General features: G+C 40.9%; 1 protein-coding gene across 5 annotated transcripts in view; it reads right to left on the bottom strand.

Annotated features, from left to right (window-relative positions):
• The window catches only part of PLCB4 (phospholipase C beta 4), a 1,018,018-nt gene that overhangs the window by 429,361 nt on the left and 562,731 nt on the right, over window positions 1-25,926 (bottom strand). For all 5 annotated transcript variants that reach the window (XM_085612653.1, XM_085612654.1, XM_085612650.1 and 2 more), the window contains exons 9-10: window positions 21,545-21,624; window positions 5,789-5,842 (exon numbers count right to left, since the gene is read on the bottom strand). In XM_085612653.1, the coding sequence (XP_085468779.1) occupies window positions 5,789-5,842; window positions 21,545-21,624 (134 nt within the window). The remainder of the gene's footprint in view (window positions 1-5,788; window positions 5,843-21,544; window positions 21,625-25,926) is intronic.

Here is a 25,926-nt window from a genome sequence, read left to right as displayed (position 1 = left end):
CAGAAAGCTGTGAAAAAATCAGTAATTTTTTCACGGACAAAATAGGCACAATCTATTAGTCATTTAACAATACCACTCCAGCGAATTGCATCAACTGGGAAAATAGAGACCCTCATCCCGACACCCCCGTGCTTTTAGACGGCTTCGTCCCTTTTACAGAAAAAGAAGTTGCTAAAGCAATGGGGGAAGTCAAATCGGGATTCCCTCTCGACCCATGTCCACACTTCATTTTTTCACAACTTATACCTACCCTGTGCCCTTGCATCACACAGCTGTGTAACCAATCCCTGGAGACAGCAGTCTTCCCAGAGATCTGGAAACAAGCCATAGTAACCCCCTTACTGAAAAAGATAGGATCCGATGTAAACAACCCAGCCAACTACAGACCAATCACTCAGCTCCCCTATCTTTCCAAGGTACTGGAGAAACTTGTCACCAGACAGCTATCTAATTACCTAGAATCCAACGAGTTGCTTGACCCCTCACAAACAGGTTTCAGGGCCACCAACAGTACGGAGGCAACTCTCTTGGCTGTCCTAGACAATATAAGATCATTGCTGGACCAGGGAAAGGCAGTAGCCCTGATCCTGCTGGACCTGTTGGCGGCTTTTGACACGGTCTCCCACCAACTTCTATTTGAAAATTTGCACGAAAAAGGGATACATGCAAAGGCCCTCCAATGGCTCAGCTCATTTCTATGTAACAGAACTCAAACTGTGCAGCTATGGTGCCTTTTCATCTACTCCAAAAACCTCAGTTGTGGCGTCCAGCAGGGAGCATCCCTGAGACCCACACTATTCAATGCTGCCTATGTCTCATCCTTGGCAAAAATTTGCATGAAATGGGGCTTTGGAATTTGCTCCTATGCGGATGATATCCAACTGACAATAGCTATCGGAAATAGGCATGATGACACCAGAGCCAAACTCAACAACTGCCTTACTGAGATGGCAACCTGGATGTCAGCGCACTGTTTAAAGGTCAAAGCAGAGAAATTTGAAATCCTGCTTCTCGGCGGAGCCAATCATATCTGAGACACATCCTGGTGGCCCCACTCTTTGGGTGCAGCGCCAGCACCAAAGCAGTGCGTAAAAAACCTGGGCATCATCATTGATAACACCCTATCGATGAAGGACCATGTGCGGATCCTGTGTGGCAGAAGCTTCGCTACACTGAAGCTTCTAAAAAGGCTCTTCCCCTGGATCCCACTGGAAAGCAGGAGGACAATCACACAAGCCCTGCTTGTCAGCACGTTAGACTACGGAAATGCACTTTTTGTTGCCATGCCAGACTACCTTTTTAAACGTCTGCAGGTGATACAAAATGCAGCGGCTAAACTGGTGTGCAATGAGGGCAGATACAGCTCAGCGACAAAATGCCTGTAGCAACTTCACTGGCTGCTCATGCGGCAAAGAGCACAATTTAAACTCTTAGGGCATGCACACAGGGCACTTTATCGCACAGGCCCCAAGATTCTCCAGAACAGAATCAAATTCTATGTCCCGCCCAGATGCTTAAGGTCACGTTCCTTAGCGTTAGCTGAGACCAAAAGAATCAGTAAGAGCAGGGCAGGTGGACGCACCTTCTCGCACCTTGCAGCACTTTATTGGAACGAGCTTCTGCTGGAACTACGGCTAACTGTAGAACACATGGCGTTCATGAAGAAACTTAAAACCTATTTATTTCCTTAGAACTGCCGCTACCGCCCTCAATTAAACTAAATTGACTCATCACTCTCCTGCTACACTAGCACCGTGATATCCCAGTGGGATGAATGTCGAGCTTTATGAATAAATAAATAAATAGTCAGATATATATGCTCCATGTAGATTTCTCCTACTTGTAAAACGGTCCAAGGACTCAGTATTCTAGGCTTGGTACATGGCCAGGATCTCAAAGGGCCTGATCTTGTTATCTCAGATGCACTTGGTTTGCCTACTCTGCTAATGAGGCCCACATTTCTTTATCTTGCCAGATGTATGACTTATTTTGAAATTCCATGTACATAGCTTGTTTGTACACCTCTACCTCCCCTGAAAAATAGTCTGCACCTCACTATTTTTTTTTTTTTTTTTTTTTTTTTTTAAAGTTTTTATTGAAACAATAAGTCAGTTACAAGCATGGGCCTACAACCACCAGGGCCGGCCGCTAGATTCAGAAAGGATCGTACATTAGTTAAGGCAGTAGGCGACTCCTGGGGCCCAGCCCCGTAAATGGCTCAGGATAGCTCGAAAGAAGCAGGAGACATACATTTAACATAAATAACAACTAAAAACAAAAGGCGAGGCATAAGGGCAAAAAGCGTGGGTCAGGCTACATCCGGGGGACTTTATTCCAAACCTTCAATTAGCTATCAACAGGAGGGAGTACTGAAAGATCGGGGGGGGGGTAACGGGAGAGAAACATCTATATTCGATTATTACAACCAGTTGCAAGGAACCATCAAGGGTCAGGGGGACAAGGCAATATCGGTGTCCACTAGGGGGGGCGACCTCACTATTTTTTTGATGTAGAAGGTGAATAGAAATGTTTTATTTGTTGTGTTGAGAACTCATTTAAAAGACAGGCATGAAGCAAGGAGAAATCCCAAAAGACACACAATTGATGGACGGAATGCAGAACCAATCAAAACATTCACCCCCAGTCAAGAGATCTCGGTTAAATCCATCATTCTTTTGCTCACCATGCCACCCCAGTTTAGACCTGGCCATATGCAAATCAATCTTGGCCCTGTGCCTCATGGGAACAGTTCAGCCCATCCCGAACTGCCAAGGAGAAATACCAACTTCTACCGAAGCAGGGTGTTCCAGTAAAATGTGCAGGCAGGCCTGAGTCCCATATATTCCTGTCTCTGATGTGTCTGTTGTATTTACACCACGGGGCTGACGAAACACAAAGAATGGGTCTTTTAATTATGTTACTTTAGGTAAATCATAAGGGTCATACAGGGGTTCCATTACATAAGCAGAAATTCAGGAAACAAAGTGATAATTCCATCAGCCGCAACAATACCTGGTTACAGACGGCAGAAGAGTGTTTTACAAAAGGAAATAGAAGTAACCGAGACACTCTGAAGACTGCTTCCCCTTCCACAGATCTTAACATGATTTAAATCAGTGTCAAATGTTTAGAATTGAAACACTTCAATTCTAATTATTCACAATACAATTATTGTTGTTGCTCATTTATTTGATGCTTTTAACAAGCATTGGCAAAGCAAACAGGTTTCACTTGTTTTTTAGGCGTATGTTTGTTGTTGTGGTATGTAACTGGATGCAATAACTTATAACTCATAGAGAGGCACTCAAGTACTGACCAAGACGCATTCTTTGTAAAGTACTGGATTTTAGTTTTCATGTTTTAAGCCACACAATTAATTATGTAAGCTGAGCCTCTTGAAAAGGATTCCTAATTACACTTCTTTGCCAATGTCCTTTTTAGAGCCTGCCCACCTTTGTCATCCCATCTAAAGCACTGGTCACCTTGTATATTGACTACAGTAATCTGATCAATACACAGCATTAAACCTATATGCCCCTCTCAGGCTTTATTTTTGTTAAACCAGTAATTGAGGTTGGCTCTTAAATTATGTACTCCCTACTGCAGCATCAGTTGTGGAAATCATGTGCTTATTTCTTCCCTCATCTATGCTGCAAATGTGCATTTTCCCCTTCAAATAAGGACTTCCTCATATACTTCTGTTTTTCTCCTCCATGAACCAAATATTTCGGTTTTGCCCTGAAGTATCTAAATCTATCACTAAATGTAGAATAGCTGTTTTACTGAAAGGGATACAAGTTGCTTTTTATAGCTCTGGAAATTTAAGAACGCCTGATATGGTCATATTAAAGTTTGCCAAGTTGTTACCATGCCTGGGTATGGCTGGCCTGGTTCTTGCTCCTTCTCACACAAACCTACTGCATTTATTTTGATGAGCAGTTGGTACCTCTTAGTGTGTGGGCATTCTTTGTGTGGGTAGTTTGGTGGTACTGATTCCAGGGTGAGTTATCACTTAGATGGATTGGTGAAAGTGAATATAATTTTGATATAGTTATGCTAACAATAAGAACATGAAATATATCTTGTGATAAATTGGGGGTGACAAGATTTGAGGGCAATATGTGTGCCTGGCTTGTAACACTTCATGACTTATCTACTGTAGTTAGTCAGACAGCAAACTTCATCCACATTTGGACTGTTAATTCCTTCAGAAAGGGAACTGACATAACAGGTTTAAGTACTGATCAGCTTTCATTTGTTACATCTCGTAATCTGCTCAGATGTACTCATGGAGGTCTTGAGATTTGATGTCACTTCCTGTGATGTTGCTTCCTGTGAGGCCATGGGTTGTGATGCCACTTCCTTTCATGTTATGTGCAATGTCACCCGCCATGTTGTGACTTGCATATTGTCTTACTTGGGTTGTCCACCCACTTCTTTTTTAGGACTTCTGATCTGGATTTAACAAAATGACCCTTTCACTGAAATGTCATGTTTGTATGATATACATGTAAAGCATGTCGTGTGTGTGTCAAGTGCATGTTTGCATAGTGAATTTCACATCGAGGTATTGTTTAGAAAATTGTATAAATATATTGTTCTATATTCCTCTGTACATTTAGTATCTGTCCAACTAGTTGCCCAAAAGGGTAGACAGGAATGAAAACACATTAATCCAGTGCATTAGAAACCTCATACAGTATAGCTAATGAACGCTTCTTTACGTTGCAGCTCATATTCATCAAATTAACGAGTGTCAATCAAAAATTAATAATGATATTGAACGAGGAAGGTGAACACAGATTAAATGGTTATCACATTGTGAATAAAGATCGAAAAATATTACACATAAGTAGGGCTCCCAGTTTTATGCTATTTCTATTTTTTAACATTTCCGTCTGTACCTATCCATATTTATTTTTTGGCCATCTTATTGGTAGTTATCCATATTTATTTTGTATTTCAGGAATAAATGTAGCTGTAACCTGGTATATTTCCACATTTATATAACTCTTCGACGTTCACTCAAACATGGATGCCTGTCACGTTTTAGCAAACTAAGCAGCCACGTATAACAAAAGACTACACTCACAGGTACATATTAGCATCATATTACAGATATATGTTAACATATGCTTGTATTTAAAGAAATCTCATCCTGTATTTGAACCCTCTATGCTGTCTGCCTCCTCAGCTGTTGCCTAGAATTCATGATAGACCACATTGAGAGTTTCTTACATGAATCACCATTCTCAGTATTTTTCCGCTTTTAGAAATAAATACAGACAGGAAGTACATCGTTTTATGTTTGTATTTATCTGTAAAAATCTGCAAAAATGGAAAACCGGAAGCCTTACACATAAGCAATTATATATGTGTCTAAAACATGACACGCATGATAGCAATTACTATAGAATCGTGAGACAAATCTATAATGACTCAGAAAAAAAAGAGCAGCCACAGGATCGCATAATTAAAGTGGTCCTGGCGATATGCAAATAGTAACTGTTTTTGCAATTCATATCATACTGCTCTAATGCATAGCTAAATTTGCACAGTATATTAACCATAGCTCAGTCTGTGACAATACATACGTTGATGGTGAACACTTGATATTCTGAGATCAACAAATGTGCAGCATCGCTTATTTTCAGTTACATAAAGTGACCCATTATGAAGGGGAGGAATAATGAGGCAGGGCACTTAAAAAAAGACTGCTCCGTTTCTTATACGTTTATTTCAAGTCTGTGTTCTTCCAGATTTGGTGGTGACACAGGTAAGTGCTTACCTTCGAACTGGGATTTTTCCATTTATGTTTGTTAGAAATGCCAACTTCATCCAGCTAAAACACAGAAAAAACAAATACATGAATAAATAAAATCATTTCCTACATACATAGCTGTTCAAATTATATTTAGGACTTCTGGTTTTACTCTCTCTTCCCTCTCAGATTAAGGCTAGCCCTACTCTGCTATCATTCAGGAAATTTAAAGCTCTCTGTATCGCCTACAAAGCCATTAACAATACAAGAACAGGAATTCTTGAAAAAATAATTTCAGGCATGCACTCTCATCAGATCTCTTCGCTCAGCAGGTGCCAATATTCTTGTCGATCCTAGAAACTAAGAAAACCAACTGGGGCGACAGAAGTTTCAAAGTTGCCACGGCTAAACTGTGGAACTCTCTTCCCTCGCAGATTAAGGCTAGCCCTACTCTGCTATCATTCAGGAAACAAAGAAAAACTTGGCTTTTCAAGTAATAGGCTTTTTTCCAGCCTTACGCCTTACCTTCTTCAGCACATAGTGCCGAGACACCTACGGGTATTTGTGCACTTTACAAGTTGTTTTAAGAAATACAAAAAATAAAAAAGAATATATTTTTTACACATTTCGGTCTGTATATATCTATGTCTCTTTTTTGCAAATTTTATCGGTTTATTGGTATCCAAATTTATTGTTTTTTGTAAAATGTAAAAAGTAGTGAAGATGCACCTTGTCTTTTTCCACATTTAACAGTTTAATGTTCCTTCACAGAGAGATGCCTCATTTCTTGCTATTGGAAGACATATATATTACATCACTCATAAGAAATAGACGTGTTTGTAAATATCGCAGTTGCAGTACAAACACATGCACATCATCAGTTGTTTAAAGCTTCATTTGGAAACCTCTTCCCCTATTATAGTTCCCCTGTTAGCCTGCACATCCACTCGTCATTATGGAGAGCGTTGAAGATCACTGATAAGAGAACCGAATTTCCATTTTTTCCATTTTTTTAAATAAATACATACAGAGGAATTGATAATCTTCTGCCTGTGTTTCATTGTAAAAATCAGTACAAACGGAAAGCTTGGAGCCTTACATTGACTGGTGACATCTGAAAAACAGTTGTTAACTTTTAAGTATGGGCATTAATACATTTCAAAAGTTGAATCAATATTGAACCTTGAAAGAAAATAAAATGATGAACTGCAGATATGTTTTTTCATCAATGTATCCATGGGGCGCTTGTTTTCAATAATAATGTGGGTGATGGTGACATGAAACTGGTTCTTCTTACATATAGAGAGGGAAGATGCAATACTATGCTAAAGAAGACATGTTCTAACCCTCACACTATTATTGGTCTCCAACGACCTGATGTGCACTTGACAACTTCACTTATGTGAGTTGGTATATTTCTATGGCTGAAAGGAGTTTTTCCAAGTGACCTTTAATATCTAGCCCAGGCCAGGAATTCTACATTGACCACCAGTAACTATAAGCTGCTTCTTTTCCTCCCAATGAGGAATTGTTTCAATTGTTGGTCTGTGACAGCCAACATTAGCAAGTCAGGCTTTTTCCTTATTTTACAGCATTCACCTCCTTTTTAGGTCTCGCTGGCTATCGCGTAAGCGATCGCCCAGCGAGACTCTGGTAAGGGGCTCCCAAAAGTGCTCCCAAAAGCGGATTGCATGGCGAGCACGCGCACAATCACGTGCATCGTGCCGCCATGCAATCCGCTTTTGTGAAGCGCTTCAGCCCACTGGCGACGGGCATGCGGTTACGCGCACAATGACGAGCAGAGGTGCCATATGGCTTTCCTCTCTCGTCATGGTGCGCGCACATCGCACACCACTCGCCAGCCAGCCGGCTTTCGATTTTGCGCCTCAATGCTCCTCCCCCTCCCCCACCACAGAGCGCGTCTCGCGGCCCCTTCCTGTATGTGAGGCTCGCCGGGGCCACGCTTGTCTCTCTCTTGCCTGCTCAACAGTGCCCCCTCCATGTGCACTGGTGTCTGTCCTCCTGTCATTGGACCCCTTCCCCCATTGTCACTTCACGATCAGCAGTGTTTGGCATCTTACAGAGACTGCATCCTGTTCTCGTCTTTCTTAACAGCAGCTGACATCTGTCGTTTGTCTTTTTACTCCTTTACTGACTGCACACTGTGCATTGTCGGTCTCTGTTCATCCAGTATTGACAGTACCCTTTCCGTTAGTCTGTTTCTCTTGTGACAGCACCCTTCAGATCAGTCTCTGTGCTTTCGAAAGTGACTGCATTTTGACCACGGGTTCTTCCTGGACATTGCTTTTGCTTCCTGTTATAGTAGCAGCACCAGCACCATGTCCCCGGGGCCATTCCTTCAACTGTGATTGGATCCTTTGCATCAACCTCTATTCAGCCTAGAGCGACTCAGTCATCTCAAACTGTATTTATTTCTCTTATAGTGACTGCGTCCCATGACTTGCCCTCTGGTCCTATTAATCTTAAACTACTCCATCTGCATCATTCACCCTGTACTCACTCTCTACTCTATACATGTTTTGCTTTCTCCTAGAGTACTTCATCCTTTGCATCAGCATCTACTCCTACACTCACTGCACCCTGCGCCTCAGTCCCTGGTCGCCCTGTAGTGCCTCAGTCTTGTGCTTGTCTTGCATTCTCGGAGAGCACAGCACCCACTGCTCTGATAGTGACTGCACCCTGTGCCTTGGTGTCTGCTCCAACTTTCGTGACCGCCTGACGTCTTGCGTCATCTTCCACCTGCAGCCGCAGCACCACGCTGGGCATCTCTTTTATTTCTCCTATTGAGATCTCGCATGAAGCAGTGGTCTATTTCACACCTGCAGTGATGGTTCTCCGTGCATTATTACATGCTTATTCAACAATGTCTGGCTCTATGCAGCATGTCTTTATACATCCTATAGCACCTCAATCCTGGGCAGGGGCAACATTCGACCCTGTAGTGATTCTCCCCCTGCACCTGGAAAACTGTTAGAGGACCAATTCGCGTTTAAGTTCAATTTGCACACATAGCCCCCATTTACAAAAAAAGGATGGAAAGGACCTCCGTACTTAGCTTTTCTACTTTTTGGAATTCACAAACGTTTCTAGGAGTGTGCCTGGAAAGCTGTACCAGACACGTTTCCAGGCGTACTCTGGGAGGTCACGCGACATTCCCTGTGAGATCCTATTCTTATGGCAGGAAGTTCTCCACAGTACAGAGCTCTGAACCAGGGGAATAAGATACTCTGTGCAAATTCACTTTTTATTTTATTTTAGGAGAAAATATTTTTCCGTCTGGAGAAACTCCTTTAGAAATGGCTTGGTTGGGGTAAAAATTCAATGCTTTCCAAAGCGGAAATGCAATTGAAAAGGGTTTGTGAAAACAGACAATTCTACATGTTAGTGGACACTACAAAGGTGAGCACAGCTTGGAGTGCCCTACTTCTTGACTGGAATTTACAAGCGTGGAGAACTCTCTACTGGTGGTGGAGTTCTCCGCATAAATACATATTTTGACACCTGCGTTGATTGCTTTGTAAATTCCTGGACGGAATTAGAAAGATAGGGTGAGTGAGTGGCATTACAGGATGTTAGTGGCCAGAAGGTTTGTGGTTTATCGCATACTATTCTTGTACTCATTTTCATCCTGAAACAAGCATTGGCATAGCCAATAGGTCTTGCCTTTGGGACCTTATAAGTGTTTAGCCATGCAACAGTTGTTGTTGCACTAAGGATATTGTGCTGCATAACTAAATACTTATAAGGACCCAAAAGCGAGACCTATTGGCTATGCCAATGCTTGTTATAGATAAGCTCTCAACAATGCTGTCTCTGATCGTGCTAACAGTCTATGGCTGAGTTTCAACTCGTCTTTGCTTAACCCCTTCGCTGCCGCGGACATTCCGCTGCAGCGCTGGAGGGGGCAGGGGGGCAGCGCGGTGGGCCTGTGCTCATGACGGAGCCGCTCCGTCATGAGCCACAGTTGAGCTGTGCTCATGACGGAACGGTTCCGTCATGACTCCGCCCATTTGCGTTGTCGCCCCGCACAGGCGGGGAAACAGCGCCGCGCAGGCGGAGCGGCCGCCAACAGGATTGTCATGACGGAACGGTTCCGTCATGAGCACACGGCAACCGTGGCTCATGACGGAACGGTTCCGTCATGAGCGGGGAAGGGGTTAAAATGGCTTATAATTAAATTTATCCTGTGGTTTGGGTGGCCAATAATTTTAGGTAGCTGGCCTACATCTACTTTTCAGAAGTTTGTTGCAACTCAAATATTTACATTTTATGTTGCCCAGTTGGTCTTGTGTCTCATTGATAACCCTGCATATTTTCTGTATATTAATTTCATATGCCCAGTTGTTAAGTCGAAGCTCATTTAGACCTTTTTACTTTAGTGATGACACCATAATGTTGAAGATGGCCAGGAGTTAGCTGGAAGGGTATAATACTAAATACCTTTTAAATAAATAGCTTTTGCTATATGTAGAGGATGTATCTTTGGAAGAAGAAAGTGGTGTTCTTTGGCAAAGGAACGGACAAAAGGAAGAATAGGTACTAACTTCACCAATCAAAGTAAAATAAGGCAAAAACGAAATCTATGTATGATCTGCAACTTAACTGCAATTTAAGCAGTCAGCACTTGGAAATATATAATCTCAAGCGAAATTCAAACTAAGACTTACCCACAATGGCCAAGATTTTTGAAGACTATAGTTGAGCCACTTAGCATAAGGAAACAGCCTTTACAATGCGGCATTTACTACAAAATGCCTTCACCACATATTGCCTTAAACACGCATGCCTTTACAACGAAATGGTAAGTGTGTGTATATATATATATATATATATATATATATATATATATATATATATATATATATATATATATATATATATATATATATATATATTTATATTATTTATGTATTTATTTTTTTTAAATAAGATTCTACTCTTTTTCAGGAAATAATCGTCCAGCACTCCAGATGGGTTAGGTCACTTGGTTCTTTTATTTCAAACGACAAAACATCTACACGTTTCAGCTTATATTTATATAAAAATAATTATATATAGCTGTTTTGGGGTGATCAGTCAGGCAGAGGCCGAGTAAAAAGGGGGTCCCAACACGCATTTTCCACATGTAAATTCGAAAAGAGATTTTGAACACAACTGCAGCCCGAACCACTGAACAGAATGACACCAAATATGGCAGAAAGCTAGCTCTTGGTCCAAAAAGCGTGCTTTTGTGATTTGGAGTAAATGTGTTTAGTAGTTTTAGATATATTAACAGAAAAACAAATTTGTATATCTAAAGACGTGGACACCCCACGGATCCATCCATGGTGGATTTACGGCTCCATGCGCCACAGCAGGGGGCGCGACCTAAGAGAAAAGTTGTGGCCGCCATTTTATGTGTCAGGAAATGGTCCCCAGGGCTGAAAGAAGCATGTACAACAGATGAAGGGATAAGGGTAGAGGTGCCCTGACCCTATGAATGCGTTAAAAATTAGGTGAAAGCACGTTTAATTGGCAGTAAAGTGTCCATGAACATTTGTTTGGGTCGCTCGTGAAATCTGCGGAGCCATTGCGGGGCTTAATGCGGCCTCTGTGTAAATCTGAGCACCGTGCTGGGAAGTTGCATAGGGCCATGCGAACCACATTGGAATTCTACGCAGGAAACATGGAAAGGATGAAAGAAATACTCAATAAATCAATCAGTGACATTTATAGAGCGCGCTACTCACCCGTGAGGGTCTCAAGGCGCTGAAGGGGGGGGGGGGTTCTGCTGCTGCTCGAATAGCCAGGTCTTGAGGTGTTTCCTGAAGGTGAGATGGTCCTGGGTCAGTCGTAGGTGTGCGGGGAGGGAGTTCCATGTCTTGGCTGCCAGGTAGGAGAACGATCTTCCTCCAGTGGTGGTTCTGCGGATCCGTGGGACGGTGGCGAGGGCAAGGCTGGTGGAGCGGAGCTGGCGGGTGGGGGTGTAGAACGAGAGGCGGTTGTTGTGGAGCGCTTTGTGTGCGTGGGTGAGCAGCCTGAACGTGATCCTCTTGTTGACGGGGAGCCAGTGCAGGTTTCTCAGGTGGGCGGATATGTGGCTGTGGCGATGGATGTCGAGGATGAGTCGTGCGGAGGCGTTCTGTATGCGCTGAAGACGTTTCTTAAGTTTGGCTGTGGTTCCTGCATATAGGGCGTTCCCGTAGTCCAGTCGGCTGGTGACGAGGGCCTGGGTGACCGTCTTTCTGGTTTCGGTGGGGATCCACCGGAAGATCTTTCGGAGCATGCGCAGGATGTTGAAACATGAGGACAAGACTGCGTTGACTTGCTTGGCCATCGTGAGGGAGGAGTCCAGGATGAATCCCAGGTTGCGTGCGTGGTCCGTGGGTGTCGGTGTGGTGCCCAGCGCCGTGGGCCACCAGGAGTCGTCCCAGGCAGATGGGGATTGTCCGAGGATGAGGACCTCCGTCTTGTCCGAGTTGAGCTTCAGACGGCGGTGCTTCATCCATTCTGCGACATCTTTTATTCCGTCCTGGAGGTTGGTTTTGGCGGTGGATGGGTCTTTGATGAGGGAGAGTATCAGTTGGGTGTCGTCGGCGTAGGAGATGATGTTGATGTTGTGTTTGCGTGTGATGGTGGCGAGGGGGCTCATGTAGATATTGAAGAGGGTTGGGCTGAGTGAGGAGCCTTGGGGTACGCCGCAGATGATCTTGGTGGCCGTGGAGCGGAAGGGAGGGAGGCGGATTCTCTGGGTTCTGTCGGAGAGGAACGATGTGATCCAGTCCAGGGCCTTTCCTTGGATTCCAGTGTTGTAGAGGCGGGTTATTAGTGTGCGGTGGCAGACGGTATCAAAGGCTGCCGAGAGGTCCAGGAGGATGAGAGCGCCTGTCTCTCCATTGTCCATCAGGGTCCTGATGTCATCGGTGGCTGCGATGAGGGCGGTCTTGGTGCTGTGGTTGGCTCGAAATCCGGACTAGGATGGGTCGAGCGAGTTGTTTGCTTCGAGGAATGCAGTCAGCTGTTTATTGACAGTCTTCTCGATAACTTTAGCCGGGAAGGGGAGAAGAGAGATGGGGCGGAAGTTCTTGAGGTCTTTGGGGTCCGCTGTGGGTTTCTTCAGAAGGGCGCTGATTTCTGCGTGTTTCCAGCTTTCAGGGAAGGTGGCTGACGTGAAGGAGCTGTTTATGACGTTCCGGAGGTGTGTGCGATGATGGTGTCGGCTTTCTTGAAGATATGATGAGGGCATGGGTCGGAGGGGGAGCCAGAGTGGATGGTGTTCATGACGTGGGTGGTGTCTTCAGTGCTGATGGGGGTCCATGCGCTGAGGGTGGTGGTGGGGGTCGTTGGTCTGGTGGCTGGAGGCGGAGTCTGGGGTCCGAAACTGTCGTGTATATCTGCGATCTTGCGGTGGAAGAATGTGGCGAGGGAGTTGCAGAGGTCTTGCGACGGTGTGATGTCGTTGTTGCTGGCGCTGGGGTTGGAGAGCTCTTTGATGATGCTGAAAAGTTCCTTGCTGTTGTGGGTGTTGTTGCCCAGCTGCTCTTTGAACGATGTCCTTTTGGTGGTGCGGATCATCTGGTGGTATTCGTGGGTGGCGCTCTTGAGGGCTGTCATGTTTTCTGATGTCCGTTTGTGTAGCCAAGCTTTTTCAAGGGTTCGGCATGATTTCTTTGCGACTTTGAGGGCGTCTGTGAACCATGAGGTTTTTCTGTTGCCAGTCTTGCCTGGGGGTTTCTTCAGTGGAGCGAGGTCATCGGCGCAGTTCGTGATCCACTGTGCGAGATTGTGTGCTGCGTCGTTGGTGTCAGGGGTGTCGACAGGTGGGTTCTGGCTCAGCGCTGTGGTCAGCTGGTCTGTGGTGACTTTGCTCCAGCATCTGCGGGGGATCTGTAGCGTGTGGTGGTGGGATGTAGTCTTCTTGAAGGTGAAGTGGATGCAGCTGTGGTCGGTCCAGTGTAGTCCAGTGGAGTGGCTGAAAGAGAAGTGGTTGCTGGCGGAGAAGATGGGGTCGAGCGTGTGGCACGCGAGATGGGTGGGCGTGTCCACCAGTTGCTTGAGTCCGAGGTTGGCGAGGTTGTCGAGCAGGGTGGTGGTGTTGTTGCCGTTGTTTTTCTCCAGGTGGAAGTTCAGGTCCCCTAGGAAGATGTACTCTGGTGAGGCTAGGGCGTGCGGGCTGATGAAGTCGGCGATGGTTTCGCTGAATTGTGTGCTTCTTCACTGTCGAGGAATATACCCACAGAATACAATTTTACAGCGACAAGCATGTGGAGTGAGTAACAATGTCACTTAATTACTCACAGCCAGCTGGTATTGTGAGGAGTGCAGCTGAAGATGGTTCTCCCAAGGCCGCTGTAGAGGACGTCTGTCGTGTTGCTCCTCCTTTCCTCACATCATCTGGTTGTAGACCCTCTCATGAATTGTTTTTAGGTGCTTCCACATAAAACTTGTCCCATGCAAATATTTCTTTCCAGTGCCTCTGGAGTACTGCTTGCCACAAATTGAGCACTGGACATATGTTGCTGATACCTTCATTTCCCCATAAGGTATATAGTAAAGTGCTTCCACACATCACTTGCTTTTCTGCAAGATGGCGTGTCTTCTTCTTCTACATCCTCAAAAAGTTGTGGATCCTCATCTTGGACGGACAATGTAGCCTCAGCCATTGTCTAAAAGCACAGTACTGCTGCTTCTCAATCCTCCTTCTAGAAACTGGTAAAATTGGTACTTTTTTGAAAACTAAATATAAGGTGTTTTATATGTACTTGTAAATATGTTCACACTGCAGGTATTAATGTCAATGGAGGGATGTATATATGCGCAGTAATTTTCCATAGAGTAGCAGCTCGTCTATTTCTCCAGACCTGCGAAGTTACCGTGGTACCTCAAAAACATTTCAATTTTTTTTGTTTATTTATTAACATTAAAAAAACGTATTTTACTTTACATTGTGTACATATGTAATTTTTATATTTTAAAACATATAAAAAGTGTATAAAAAAATATCTACAGCATAAAAAAAATGAATAAAAAAATTTCATTTTTTTAAATAATAAGTAAAACACTTATTATTCAAAATAAGCTCTACAAATTAACTCAAAAAGTAAACCTTAGAAGGACATACTATTTCAGAAATCCAATTTGAAAAAACTCTGAAATTCACTGAAAAAACACGAAGGGGACGTATTGTTAGGAAATAGAATTTAAAAAACCTTCGAAATTCACTGAAAAAAACAAACGTTTCCGGGACGTTATAGCTAAGAAATAGCATTTTTTTTAAACTTAGAAATTCACTGAAAAAAAAAAAGGTTACAGAGAAGTTATAGTTAGGCTCAGATTTCACTCGTACAAAACCAGTGAAATTCAGCAGTTATAGTTAACTGAGCTAACTATAACGTATGCCACCAGCAATGCACTGCTTATGACCTCACATATTACATCACTCATGACATGGTCAGTGATATCACTGATGACATCTCAAATGACATCACTCATTCCATTTCAAATGGCATCACTGATTGTAAACCCATGTGTTGTTTCAGTGGATAAACGAATATCTAATTCCTTGGTATTTAATAGATGTGATTGTTTCTGGGTTTTTTCCGCCTCGTGATTGTACCCATTCAGCCACACCCTAATTGAAGTCAATTTACCATATGTTATTCCTGGCGATACAGTTATTCCCTAAATGCGGCGGATTCACCATATGTATAAATATGCTTTTCTGGCCTGGTAATCACTAGTGTATTCGCCTTTTTAATGTAACAAATTCCTTGAACGCAAGAATTCACAAAACTCAATAGATTTATTATATGTCTTTATTAGAGGTGTGTGCACCTGGCAGGTATTTTCTTGGTGTCCGCCTCTACACATGTGATATTGTGTGAAGCGCAGGTGTTAAACACTACCTTATCCTGAAGGAGACATTTGAATCGCAACGTACTTCAAAGGGAGAATGTACTGTATTTTTTATTTAAAATCTTTATAGCAATTTAGCTGCTGTCGCTGTATGAATATGTACATCAACCAAATCTGTGGTTGTAGATGGTGTGACGAAAAGCATCCCTTTTAATTTGTGATCCTCCCATACATGCATACAATATATGCAACACCTCAAAGGTACCACGGTGAGCAGAATGAGGCTGACAGGGCTTTGGGGGTGGGTGAAGGTCCGCTCTGGCACGAGGGGAGTGGGGCTGCCAAGGGGTGCAGCACTATGGAGAGGTGGGTGAACATAGACAGAAACAGAGTTCTGTGGGTCTGCAGCAACAGTTAACAGTACTGATATTGCCTGTTCTTTGCCCTCTACTTTCCCTACTATGCCCACTTGTGATACTCTGTGGAATCTCGCAGAGTTTTTCTGTAACTCCGCAGAAATGTGTGGAATGAAACTCTGCGAATTCCTCCCAACCCTAGTTTTCAGGGTTTAGAGGCGAGTAAGGGTATTAGGTGATAAGGGTATTTTTAGGGTTTAGGGTGGATAAGGGAATTGGGTGGCAAAGGTGTTTTTAAGATTATGGGCTGCTTTGGGTTATAGATTGGTAAGGGTATTTTTTAGGATTTAGGAGTGGGTAAAGGTATTGGGTAGTATGGGTGTTTTTAAGGGAGGGTAAGAGGATTGGGTGTCAAGGGTGATTTTGGGGTTTAGGGGTATGAATGGGTATTGGTTTGTAAGTTTATTTTCGGGTTTAGGGTGGATAAGAGGATTGGGTGGTAAGGGTGGTTTAGGGTTTATGGTGGGTAAGGGTATTGAGTGGTAAAGGTGATTTTAGTGTTTAGGAGGTAAGGGTATTGGGTGGTAAGGGTTTTTACGGCTTAGGGATGGGCAATGGTATTATGTGGTAAAATGTTTTTAGCATTGGGGTAGGGATTTTGGATGGTAAGGAAATTTCTAGGGTTTAGGGGTGGGTAAAGGTGCTGGGGGCTAACTGTATTTTTAGGCTGGGTAAGGGTATTGAATTGTAAGGGCACTTTTCGGGTTTAGGGGTGGGTCAGGGTTCTGGGTGGAGAGGATGCTTTTACGGGTATGGGGAGGGTAAAGGGTTTTGGGGTTCAGGACGTTTTTAGGGTTTAGGAGTGGGTAAGCGTATTGGGTGGTATCTGTATTTTTAAGGGTTAGGGGTGGGCAAGGGTTTTGGGTGGTAACTGTATTTTTAAGGTTAAGCGGTGGGCAAGGGTATTGGGTGGTAAGGATATTTTTAGGGTTTAGGGGCGGTAGGGGTATTGGGTGGTAGGGGTGTTTCTAGGGTTTAGGGTTTGGTAAGGGTATTGGGTGGTAAGGCTGTTTTTAGTGTTTAGGTGTGGTTAAGGGTATTGGGTGGTAAGGGTATTTTAGTGTTAAGGTGGGGAGAGTTTAGGAGTTAGTTGTCGGTGACTAACTCATATATGTATATATATATATATATATATATATATATATATATATATATATATATATATATATATATAACACACACATATATATAAAATACAAAATAGGGGTTTCACTTCCCTGATATAAACTTATCATTTCACTGTAAAGGCATGCGTGGTAAAGGCTTCATGGTAATGGAAATGCCTGGTGAAGACATTGCGTGATAAAGGGTACATGGTAAAGGCACATGTGGTAAAGGCATTTGTTGTAATGGCATACATCCCTTAGTTAATGATCTGTAAAATATCTTTCTTGGTGAAGAAAAGCAGGCAAAAGATAAACTTGAAATGGAGCTATATTAAAGAAATAATGGGATCTTCTCGGTTTGAGAGATAAATATGGAATTCGTTGTGTGAATGTGGACCAAAGTAGAAAGTCTAGAATCACAATACTTCTTTATTTTAAGACATTAACATTAATGTGTTGCTTGTAGCCCTCACCATCAACTCAGGGGGTCTAATCTTTAAGAAGGGTGAGCTAATTTGTATGTACTACTCAACTAAATTATCCCTTGTTGAGAACGACACCAGGCAAAGTCTGTGAATCTCATTTGGCAATAAAATCCACCAACATTCATGCTGACTGCCATCACCATGGGGCGTTCCCATCATGACTTTGGTTTATTTTGTGCTCTGTTCTCGGACTCCAATGACTGTGCCTGAATCACTAAGAAAGCAACAATCTGCCCATGCAGATTTACACCTACAAGTGAGTGTAGATGTACTGCTTTCTGAAATTCACCAACATTCCCATAAATATGCAGGGAAAACTGTGCTAGGCACAGGTTGCCATGTGTATTCCTGGAAAAGTAATTTGATATTCCCAGCGTGATCCGATTTCCTCTTAGCCGATTTGTGCATAGTGGGAAATTTCACACACAGGAAACATGATCCCCTATGCATAAACTCACTTTTTTCGTTTTTTATATTTCTACACAGTGAAAAATACTTTTCCATGTAGAGAAACACCTTCCCTAAACCTCCCCCAAATCTGGCGGTAATGTAGTCTCCTTCCTATCCTGGAAAGGGGAAGGAGATGAGTTTATTTATTTCTACCGTTTTTAAGATAATTCATTAATGGACTCTTTACCTTAAACCGTCTTTGAGTTCATGTTTTTGTCGAGCTGACTATGATATGTACATATCAATAAAGTTTGTTGAACATCGGTAGTTCTAGTTGTATAGTCTGCTCTCGTTTTTGCCTGCTTCTCAACATTAAGCAAGGTTCTTTCCTCTAATAATTAGGACTATTCGTTCATAATAAACTATCCTTGCGCTGTTTTTTCCTTTTAGATTAACAATTTTGGTGTTTGAACATTTAACACAACAAAGATATAGTATTTATCCATATAAATATTTAGATTGTAGTGAGGATTATTTATTTAAAAATAAAAAAATAAAACAATCCGCATATTACGTAACACACGTGACCTGTCATATGACTTGGTCACGAATAAAAGAATGGTGTCATGTGATCTATCACATGATCTACCAACGAGTATATATTCGTAGAGGTAGTCTGTACCCTTTGCTATCCCGTTTCTTCTGTGCATGCGCGATACGCCGGAGGCCATTTTCAGCCTGACCAGAACTATACAAGGTAAATTTAGCTCGCCTTCGTTATTCTCTATATTAGACTCACTTAGTGTAGACATTATATTGAGCCCAAACTTCGTTTATGTGTCTTTCAGGTTCCAGACAAACCATTCGTGGAACTCATTTATTTCTCAGTGGTATCGCAACAACAACGTTTATCTTTATAGCGAATTGAGCCATGGTTAGTCTGTTTTTCTTCTTGATATCAGTAATTACATGAAGGTTAGTTATGTTATCCATTTTTAGATAACTCCTTTGTTTTCTTTTAGATACCCTACTTCAACTGATTTTATCGAAACAATTAAATTAGGCTAATACGCGGACTAAGGTTTAGTTTGGATCATCATTTTTTCTCCGAACCATAAGGGACACAAAAGGTAGTTTATTCACTCATTTCCTTATCAAAGATTTAGTTTGTCATGTTATTTGGTTTAACACAATAAACATAAACATTATGTTTTATTTTTATTTTTAGATTCTCTATTAATTTCGTATTCAAATACGATTGCTCTCAAGATGAACTTTCTTATCCTTTAACCTGTGAAAGTAAGTCACATTATATAAACCTAAATCTCTAGTTACGCGACCCCCAGCTCGAATATATCGCGGAACATTCGGTTCCACTATGGTCAACATTAGTTGAATATGTTTAACAGTTATAAATAACAAGTCGTTTTTTGTAATTGTTATACCTACAGCGATTATCTTTACCGGATAGACTACATCCTAAATGCGGAGTTCTTCCAAATGACTGATCTATAATATTTTAAGTAAGTTTACCCTTGTAATACTATTTTTCTTGTTCTATTTTCTGCTCTGTTTCTTTTCCATCTTCTCTTTACCTGCAATTTATAACAATGATAAAATTGGTCTGGAATGTTTGTAAATGAATTTGTATTAGCATTCTATTATCACAGACACTATATGAAACTATAGATAGGGAATCTGAGAATGTATTTGTACAGGTGATTGAGATATGAATTTGATATAAATATAAATATTAGTTTGTTTGTTTACAATTATATGTTTTTTAATATTGTAGATACTTAAGTGGCTACTCCTGATGAAGGCGTTGTGAATGCCGAAACGCGCGTCGATTGCGATTATTCATTACAAGCTGCCACCTATTTTATATTGTATTGTATATGCATTTTTATTATTGTTGATTCATTATTTTTAACTAACATTGTATGTAAAATATTTCTTATTGACCATATGAATAACATGAAGAAATAAAACTCACAATACCTGTACTGAATGCATGTTTTAGCCTTTTTCTCGTTTTCCTATAACCTAAATATGATAGACGTTCACTCATGATTTGGAGATAGCCTAGGAGTTTACTTTACTATATGAATATTACCCTGTCCTAGGAATACAACTATTTGCTGTTCAGGGGGTCCTTGTTTTCTTCCACTGATGAGTTTATGAATGCCTGTAAATGTCCATTTGTGTGGAAATTCACAGACTTCCCAGGCTAATCATACCTTTGTGCGCCCACCTGCCCACCTTCCCACTTTGTGGGTGGAATTTATGGGTGCAGAGAAATCCATACTTTTGGCTGAGATCTCCACACACCTAAATGGGCTGGCACCTGTCAGGATTTCCTTCCTGAATTGCTGGTGCAAATAAGGTTCATTCAGCCCTAAATATATGTTTATAACCCAATCAGTCGTTGTGATATACTATGTGACTCTAACTGTGAAAATTAAATAGAGACAAATTTCTACAAAAAAAAAAAAAAAGCAGGATACTTTCTGCACGACTAAAACGTTGCTGGCTTCATAGGCCAAGAATGACATTGTTCTAATTTAGTAAATTTGCAATTGAATTACGCCAAAGAAAATGTTTTCTTCTGCCTTGGATTATGGCTGTTAATACAATGATTTCCAGAGTTAAAAAGGTATGATGAAATGTGTTTTTCTAGTAATGACTTAATCAAATGTCTATGTCAATAAGCATAAAGCATTACAGAGAAAAGGAAATAACGTCAACCTAAGAACCAAGTTAGTCAAACGAGTTTTTAATCAAAATGTTGCAGAGGTTAATTGAACAATTGTAGTAGGAAATACACAGTAATAAAATACAGGGCAGCTTTACAAGGCAGCATAAGCTTCATAAGATGACAACAAGAAACTAATTCTGACTTAATAACGCTTTAGAAACGCCAAGCCTAGAAAATGTTATACAATGTTCTCAAACTGTATTATCCATGTACTACTTAAATTAGTATCAAAGCCTGGAAGAGAGTGAAGACTGTTTCCCTGGCCATGGTAGCATGGCAGCCAGGGTGCTTGAAGATGCTAGGGGTCACAAGCCATGAAAATAGTGAAGAGGACTCAGGTGCAGTGAAGAGGAAAAACCCCTCTTCTCTTGCACAGAGCAGGCACGAAATTAGTGCCCCATCTTGGTATCCCTCTATTTCACAGGGCAAACGCTACCTGGTGCCCCTTTGTAGGTCTCTGGGGAGGTCCCCCTGCCTTCTGTGCACAAGTTATGTTATGTTATGTTAATGATGCTTATAAAGCGCACTGTTACCTTAAGGTGTCCTGGCGCTGAAACATTGCCTACAGGTCGAGAGAAAAGTTCAAGTAGTGTCAACTCTTCCACAGCAGTTCACATTGACCCAACTTCCGGACTGCAGCAACTAAACACTGACCAGCAGACACTATGTTCAACAAGGAAGTGACCTACAAGCATCTAAAAGGCACATGCTGCAAAACAAAACAAAATACAAACCACGCCATTGCAGAGAAACAGGAGGACATCTGCACTTACTGTTTCTTGAGACATGTCATGGGGCTGACATTATTTGCCCGAAAGTTGTGAATGACAGACAGCAGACCTTCTCCCCATTGCTGAAAAATAAGAACAAACAAATTAGATTCAACTTTTTTAGGGGAGGATGCACAGATTTTTATTCCTACCTTTTCTCCTAACCTTCAAGTAACTCCATTGTATCTCAGTACACTAATCTTGCCTGAACAGAGCCCTGGCTGGCACAGAGATTTGCCTTCCAAGATGCACAAAGCTCATTATTTGGTTATTTAATTCTTCAATATCCAGGACTATTTTAGTTGTAACTCGAAATGGAACTAATGTTCACAGTGCAGCCAAACAGCTGGTTGGCAGCCAAGGAAAACCTGCCTAGTACTGAATTATTGCTCTTTATTTATAACACCTGTCTACATAATTTACTCTTTCTATTGCTGTTGATTCTATAAACTAATACTAAGAAACATGCAGCATAATGGCACATTTAACATTTCACTTTTCGAACAAAATACACACTTTTGATTGTACATTAAAATACAAGGGTAAACACCAGCTGTGGGTTGTATGATGGTACAACACATGCTGCGACAACGCATGCCTGAACCATGCAGTCTCAACCATGACCCCATCTTTACCACACATGTCTTTACCATGGATGGTTTTGTCACAAAACTTAGTGGTAAGGACATGATTGGTAAAGGGACATGTGTGGTAAAGATCACACCCCTGCCCTGAAAACTGTCCCTTTTCCCCCACCGAGCCTTAATCATTGACCTCAGGCCCCAAAAACTACCCTGACCCCAGCCCCCCATCCCTAAAAATGATCCCCTACACCTGTAAACTACTCCGAACCAGATCTCCCCATCCTGAGGCCTAAAACTGCCCCCAGCCCTGAAAACAGTTCCTATACCCCTGCTGCACCCTGAGGCCTTAACACCCACGCCCTAAAATCCACCCTAAAGACCCCTACAAACTGACCTCTACCCCTGTAGACTACCCCGACCCAGCCCCTCCACCCTGAGGCCTAAAACTGCCCTCAGCCCTGAAAACTATTCCTTCCCCTGCGCTGCCTTGAGCCCTAAAAACTGACCCCATGCACTAAAATCTACCCCAAATCCAGCACCCTGCCCTGAGACCTAAAAACTGACCCCTACCCCTGAAAACTACCCGAGCCCTAAAACCCTGCCCACTGCCCTATAAACAACCCAAACCCCCTGTGAGCCCTAAAAACTACACCCACCCTCAAAAACTACCCCCCCAAAACCTTGACCCCAGCCCAACTATGCGTCTTCTCCTGATCCTTCCTCTTCCTGTCCGCCCATTCCAGCATCTAGACGGCACACTGCCTTATCCACACATATGCGTGGTTAAGGCATATGTGTGGTTAAGGCAGCGTGGTTCAGCTTGCAGGGAAATGGCACGCATGGCTTAGCCCGGCTTTTTAAGGCCGTTTCCCCCAGTTGTGCCATAGGAGGCAAACGTGCCCGTAGGTATCAACCTGTGTCCCTGCCGCTGGGGTTGGCCGGGCTACTGACCGCCATAGGTAGGCGGGTGTTCGAGTCCCCTACAAACCAACGTTGGTGTCACAACAGAAAAACCTATGTAAAAACGGGTAACAGTTGTCACCCCTATTATTTGCGGCCATTTTGTTCAAGTTATTTGAAGCACTTTCTGTACTTCCACTACCATTTGCTACTGACTAGTGGTATAAAGATAGAATATCGACGGGAAAATATCGACTAGCATTAATATCGTGGTAAGAATATCGACTGTAAAAAATATCGTAATAGAAAATATCGTTTTAAAAAATATCGTTTCGTGAGAATGACAAAAATATCGTTATAAAAAAATATCGATGAACAGAATATCGTTGATCAAAATGTCGTTTCATATAATATCGACAGAAAAATATAAGTTGTTATAAAATTTATAAAAAAATATGTATTATGTTTTTAAAAAACTTACAAAACTCCTACTAGTAATAATATGTGTTAAAAAATATTTTCTACAAAAGAATTGTTAAAATTTTAGTAGCGGGTTATTGGTATTATAGGGGATAAGGGTGGGTAGTAATTTAAAATTTGGTTTTTAAAAAATTTATAAAATATAAACAAATTAGAAAATATTTAAAAAATCCAAATTTTAATTTGAAATTTCAAATTCTTCACGAAATTAAATTTGTAATTAAATTTTATAATTTCAAATAAAAATTTTAGGAGCGGTTTTTGGTATTATAGGGGATTAGGGTGGGTAGTAATTTAAAAATGTAGTGTTTAAAAATTGTATAAAATATTAATAAATTAGAAATTTATAATGAAATCAAATTTTAACCTCGAAATTTAAAATTTTACACGAAATTTATTTTTTAATATTAATAAAAAATATTACATTAATATTGAAGAAGCGTTATTTTGGTATTATAGGGGAATAGGGTCTAAAAAATAATTTAGATAGAAAAATGTATATTGTTTACTAACCTGCACATTTCCTGACTTATGTTGGATTGGAGTTAGAATAGTAAATTATTATAAAATATAAACAAATTAGAAAATAATTAAGAAATTTAAAATTTAATTTTAAATTTCTAATTGTTTACGAATTTAAATTTGTAATTAAATTTTAAAATTTCAAATAAAAATTTGAGGAGCGGGTTTTTGGTATTATAGGGGATTAGGGTGGGTAGTAATTTAAAAATGTAGTCTTTAAAAATTGTATAAAATATTAATAAATTAGAAATTTATCATGAAATCAAAATTTAACATCGAAATTAAAATTTTTACACGAAATTTATTTTTTAATATTAATAAAAAATATTAAATTAATATTGAAGAAGCGTTATTTTGGTATTATAGGGGAATAGGGTCTAAAAAATAATTTAGATAGAAAAATTTATTTTGTTTACTAACCTGCACATTTCCTGACTTATGTTGGATTGGAGTTAGAATAGTAATTTATTATAGTTTACTATCCAGCACTTTCCCTGAGTTATGTTATGTTTGGAGTTAGAATAGTAATTTATTATGGTTTACTATCCAGCACTTTCCCTGACTTATGTTGGATTGGAGTTAGAATAGTAATTTATTATGGTTTACTATCCAGCACTTTCCCTGACTTATGTTGGATTGGAGTTAGAATAGTAATTTATTATGGTTTACTATCCAGCACTTTCCCTGAGTTATGTTATGTTTGGAGTTAGAATAGTAATTTATTATGGTTTACTATCCAGCACTTTCCCTGACTTATGTTGGATTGGAGTTAGAATAGTAATTTATTATGGTTTACTATCCAGCACTTTCCCTGAGTTATGTTATGTTTGGAGTTAGAATAGTAATTTATTATGGTTTACTATCCAGCATTTTCCCTGACTTATGTTGGATTGGAGTTAGAATAGTCATTTATTATGGTTTACTATCCAGCACTCTCCCTGACTTATGTTATGGTTTACTATCCAGCACTTTCCCTGACTTATGTTATGTTTGGAGTTAGAATAGTAATTTATTATGGTTTACTATCCAGCACTTTCCCTGACTTATGTTGGATTGGAGTTAGAATAGTAATTTGTTATGGTTTACTATCCAGCACTTTCCCTGAGTTATGTTATGTTTGGAGTTAGAATAGTAATTTATTATGGTTTACTATCCAGCACTTTCCCTGACTTATGTTGGATTGGAGTTAGAATAGTAATTTATTATGGTTTACTATCCAGCACTTTCCCTGACTTATGTTGGATGGGAGTTAGAATAGTAATTTATTATGGTTTACTATCCAGCACTTTCCCTGACTTATGTTATGTTTGGAGTTAGAATAGTAATTTATTATGGTTTACTATCCAGCACTTTCCCTGACTTATGTTGGATTGGAGTTAGAATAGTAATTTATTATGGTTTACTATCCAGAACTTTCCCTGACTTATGTTGGATTGGAGTTAGATTAGTAATTTATTATGGTTTACTATCCAGCACTTTCCCTGAGTTATGTTATGTTTGGAGTTAGAATAGTAATTTATTATGGTTTACTATCCAGCACTTTCCCTGACTTATGTTGGATTGGAGTTAGAATAGTAATTTATTATGGTTTACTATCCAGAACTTTCCCTGAGTTTACAATTTATTTTTGATCAAAAGGGTATTTAGTCCTCTGGAACGCGTAGACCCTCGGTTTGAGTCGTCACATACTGTAACTACATATTCTGTGGGAAAGTTATGTCAATCCTGGCTGCGACATTCCACCTTAGCATCTGTCAAAGTTCATTTATCGAAGTTACATGACAAAATAGATTTGAATTATTTTGTTAAAGGTCCTGTGGGTGGCAGAACCAAAAGGTGGGCGTATGCTATTTACAACGAAGTGTGGAAATTTTCGCAAATTGAGGCGGCTTCAAGATT

The sequence above is a fragment of the Triturus cristatus genome, chromosome 6, assembly GCF_964204655.1.
Source record: "Triturus cristatus chromosome 6, aTriCri1.1, whole genome shotgun sequence".
NCBI lineage: Eukaryota > Metazoa > Chordata > Amphibia > Caudata > Salamandridae > Triturus > Triturus cristatus.
Note: the sequence above shows the minus strand (reverse complement) of the source record. Positions and strands in the feature narration are given on the sequence as shown.